Here is a 4,497-nt window from a genome sequence, read left to right as displayed (position 1 = left end):
CACAATGAGAAGACAGGCGACCTGCGAGTAGCAACATGGATGCAGTTCTACGTCTTGAGAGCGAGAATGAGGCATCCAATGGCAGGACTGATGGAAGGATCTCTACGTCATCACTCAACTACTTGGTGCCCGAACCGGAATCTGTAAGAGATTATACGTCAGTTGCTCCCACGATTACGAATGGGCTGACTGGCAACTTCTCCTGGTACAGATGAGAACCTCAGGATTTATCGCCCTGCTACCATTCAACTCAGTTCCAATCCGCACTTACTAAGTAACCTACTCCTAATTTCTTTAAGTTGGCTCTTTACACACGACTAGCCAAGCGTAACGATCATTGATCGGACCATGTTTATCAATAAACGATCGGCTATTATATGTGCTGAGGAGAGCCTGAAGGAGTTGACCTAGACAAACCTTTCTTCGGACCGTGCTTCGGTCACCCTAGGCTCCCCCTATGACAGTGCAAACCTGGATGATAGTGCCCTAGTACGCCATCATGCCACCAGGACGGCCTACCACATCCCCCACATAGCATTGACCAGATGAACTAAATGACCTATGTAGAATAAACCGAGAAACAGCACTTCCAGGTCGGATTGTTGAATAACTCTAAGCCTTATGATTGTTACTCAACCTCAGCAAGGGAAGTGCCTAAGACAATACTACGTACCACTCTCGCTACCCATGCTCATAGTCTTTGCTACCCTTGATGACGGACCTATCCTTCTTGTCATTGGTAGTAGCAGGCATGTTACCACCCTCACGCTCGGCGAAGCGGACCTTCAGTTCATCACAGTTGATGCCAGTCATAGGCTTACCAAGGTCCTCGGACACCTCAGCAACGATCTACAGAGATGCACTTATGATAACTATCCATCATTATGCAGCCACTCACCTTGGGGTCCTTGAAGTGAGTAACGGCCTGGACTATAGCATGAGCGCGCTTCTCCGGGTTGTCTGACTTGAAGATACCAGAGCCAACGAATACACCATCGACACCGAGCTGCATGCAGAGAGCAGCATCAGCAGGAGTGGCAACACCACCAGCAGCGAAGTTAACCACAGGCAAGCGACCAAGCCTTCGAGTCTCCTCGATAAGGGAAAGAGGAGCACCAATCTGTTTGGCGAAGGTGAAGACCTCATCATCCTCCAGAGATTGGAGGATGCGGATCTCCCTATTCACAGTACGCATGTGGCGAACAGCCTCGACGACATTACCTAAGAGTATCAGAATAAACCAACCTGCGTAGATTAATGTCTAGTACCAGTGCCAGCCTCGCCCTTAGTTCGTATCATGCTGGCACCCTCAGCAATGCGACGGAGAGCTTCACCGAGGTTACGGCATCCACATACGAAGGGGACCTTGAACCTGATGGACCGGCATAGTGACGATACTAAAGAGTATGGGATCACTTCATCTTGTTGATATGGTTATCCTCATCGGCAACAGTGAGGACCTCGGATTCGTCAATATAATCAACACCAACAGCCTCCAGGACCTGACAGGAACCCCACCTTACGGCATGCACCCACGATGGAGTATTGAAGTTACCTGAGCCTCAACAAAGTGGCCAATACGGCATTTAGCCATAACAGGGATGGAAACAGCATCCATGACCTCCTTGATCATCTTGGGATCCGACATCCTAGCAACACCACCATCCGCACGGATATCAGCAGGGATACGCTCGAGTGCCATAACAGCTACGGCACCTGACGATGAAGTGATGAGACTATCTAATACTAGGGATGTGCATCTCGGCCAACGTACCAGCGGCCTCAGCAATCTTAGCTTGCTCGACGGTCATGACGTCCATAATAACACCACCCTTCAGCATCTGGGCTAAGCCCTGCTTTACTTTGATGGTGCCTTCGGCAGAGGACATAACGAGAACGAGTAGCTTAGTAAAACTAGGAAGATGTGAAGGATGATACTCGCAGCAATGAGAGCAGTAACCTAAGCACAGCTAAAAGCCTTTATAAGGTGGTCACTGATCCACTACATATATAACCACATACAGAGGTATTATGCAATCGCCGAGCAGTAGTGACCACTAGCCAGGTTGAAGCAAGCTCGTTGCAATGAATTAATAAACTATCGAGCTGCTAGCTCATCATGAGGATATCAATAGGAGGCAGACAGTATCCAAAAAGATATCGATTAGTCGGGCGTGCGAAGTGTCTCTCGGCGCGATTTGATTGGTAGAATGGTCTCACGTCGATGAATAGTGTTCTAGAGGCGGAACTGGATGCTCTACGGCAAGAGAGCGATCTATTAGATCGGTAAGGGAATGTACATATGGTGAGGATAGCAGGGATCGACTTTAGGATACATCATAGAGCGGTAGCCCAGAGTCTATTATATACATCAGATGACGATGATGATAAGATGTCCTCAGCTAGATCCTCAACAGTTAATGGGATTGAGGTGAGGCTACACATGGTATGGGATGGTAATAGGGTGTTATCGATAGTCTATTGACCAAACGACCAAGCCTTCTCCCGATGCGGATACAGGGCCTTACCATATAGTACAATATAAGAAGACTCCAACTTGGGGTGCTCAGGAGCCACACCCTAAGGTGCCAGCATTCACCTTACCAGACCCTACTACCACCATAACTCTCGATCCACCAGTTCCAAGACGAAGGTACTATCATGGTCTAAGAGAAGGAACCAGCATTACTATGATAGGTCTAGCATAGGGGAAGAGGGGATAGTGTCGAGCTCGCACTCTGGGAAGGATGCTAGGTGGGCTGCCTGTGGGTATACTATACTATCTAGACTGTTATCCAGGCTGGAGGAAATGCGCCATACCATTGCGGTTCACGAGCAAGAAATTGATAGTCAGAAAAAAGCAAATGTAGGGGCTAGGAATGCTACCATTGTCACTACTACTACAGGCAACTCTACACGAGACTGTGTCCAACCTACAACGGGAACTATCCGAGTCGGAGGATCATAACAGACATCTCAAGCAGAAACTAGAGGAGTCCTACAGGAAGGAGAGGGATAAGAGTTATGAGGTGGAGATGTTGGAAGTAGTACTACGGCTTTGGGAGGCTCGGGGGGTCTACCATGCCTAATAGGCCGATCTCCAAAGGGTCACACAGGACTTGGCTACTCACCTTGCTGAGGCATCTGCATTGCATACTCAGATCGAGGAGTTATCCTCATTAGCAGAGAAAGCACAGAAAAGTCAGGAGAAGGAACAACGTAATTACGCATAGTGATGGAGTTGGGCAGTACGCTATTGCCTATCTACTCATATCAGGGTTAGTATCCCTATTATGCCGTAATAGAGTACTCCTCTTGCGAGCACAGCATAGATTGGCATCACAGACTAGACGGTATACAACATTCGTAGAGAAGATAGCGGAGCTAGCCAGAGGCATTGGTGGTGCTAACCTAGGTATGCTGCTATTAATACACTATGTAGTAGTGTACTCACCCTCAGGCATTAGCGTTGGTTTGGATGAGTTACGGACCGAAGTATCATCCATGAGGCATCAGATGATGGGGGCTACTGTCAATCTACAGCATTCTCATAAAGATGTAGGGTGGCAGATCGTCGTATAGTAGTCTTGAATAGTAATGACAGGAAACACAAGTGTCGGAGGATAATATATTATCGATGAGCCAACGTCATGCAGAAGAGGCTGCTACATGGCAAGCTGAACGGCAGCAACATCTACAGTCAGCTGTAGCATGGCTTGCACAGAAGAAGGTCTATGAAAACAAGTTGGCTACATGGAAAGAAGAGAAGGAGAGCTTATTGAAAGAGATAAATCATTTGTAGGCTATTCATAACCTCAATATGATGATTCTAATCATAATCATTATCAGGAAAGGCAATGTTAAAGCTGTTGGTCCCGAGAAAGGAATGGTAATAGTGGGACCTTAGGAGGTGCCGTCTACCTCCTCTTAGGTGTCACACCATAGGCAGCATTTGCCGAGGCGGTTGACGCCAACCCTCCATCAGTGTGTACGAGAGATATTGGAAATACAACGTGGTCAACTTATCATGAAGATGATGCTGGGGAAAAGGAATGAGATGCATACAGTGTAATACCACTACCAGCATAGTCCAGGATAGAATACCCTTATAGGAATGCACGATATGATACTACAACTAGGAGATTGCTGTGGTATGTCCCTGGTGATGTTAGTATTGGTAGAGGACGAGGCATTCGTATAGAGGATGTTGTAGGTGGATGTGTTGTGGAGATGGTCTCTACTATTAACTCTATGTAGATACGCATAGACTTTGGTGTATTATCTCGAGCATATCTGTTACATAGGCCTATAGGATACTCATCCAGAAGAATGAGTTCATCATTACCTAGTTATAAATGCTTCACATTATGGACAGCGGAAAGGTCTTATGACTTTTACAGCTCTAACATTAATATAGTAAATATGATCAAGTACTGTATGCTTCCCATCATTGTCCCTAGTATGCTGCTTTGTTATCGCTCTATCAAGGCTGTGCAT

At 46.8% G+C, this 4,497-nt stretch overlaps 3 protein-coding genes across 3 annotated transcripts in view; 1 reads left to right on the top strand and 2 right to left on the bottom strand.

Annotated features, from left to right (window-relative positions):
- Pmar_PMAR024028 (equilibrative nucleoside transporter, putative) overlaps position 1 on the bottom strand; it is a 1,206-nt gene extending 1,205 nt beyond the window's left edge. The window contains exon 1 of the mRNA XM_002775762.1: position 1. This exon is cut by the window's left edge and continues 1,205 nt beyond it. The gene's annotated coding sequence lies outside the window, so the exon portion shown is untranslated.
- A 607-nt stretch (positions 2 to 608) lies between these two features.
- Pmar_PMAR024027 (ethylene-inducible protein hever, putative) lies at positions 609 to 1,889 on the bottom strand (the record flags this gene model as incomplete). The annotated part of the gene is made up of 7 exons (XM_002775761.1): positions 609 to 654; positions 708 to 849; positions 899 to 1,221; positions 1,269 to 1,372; positions 1,417 to 1,502; positions 1,556 to 1,716; positions 1,775 to 1,889. The coding sequence occupies 7 exons, from the start codon at positions 1,887 to 1,889 to the stop codon at positions 629 to 631; spliced, it is 957 nt and encodes a 318-aa protein (XP_002775807.1). The 3' UTR covers positions 609 to 628.
- A 920-nt stretch (positions 1,890 to 2,809) lies between these two features.
- Positions 2,810 to 3,802, top strand: Pmar_PMAR024026 (tropomyosin, putative; the record flags this gene model as incomplete). Its single annotated transcript, XM_002775760.1, has 6 exons — positions 2,810 to 2,866; positions 2,907 to 3,044; positions 3,093 to 3,219; positions 3,278 to 3,415; positions 3,461 to 3,558; positions 3,605 to 3,802. The coding sequence occupies 6 exons, from the start codon at positions 2,810 to 2,812 to the stop codon at positions 3,800 to 3,802; spliced, it is 756 nt and encodes a 251-aa protein (XP_002775806.1).
- Positions 3,803 to 4,497: the final 695 nt, after the last annotated feature.

Source organism: Perkinsus marinus, assembly GCF_000006405.1.
Source record: "Perkinsus marinus ATCC 50983 genomic scaffold scf_1104296955314, whole genome shotgun sequence".
NCBI lineage: Eukaryota > Perkinsozoa > Perkinsida > Perkinsidae > Perkinsus > Perkinsus marinus.
The sequence above is the reverse complement of the archived record's forward strand: the minus strand, read 5'-3'. Positions and strand labels throughout refer to the sequence as shown.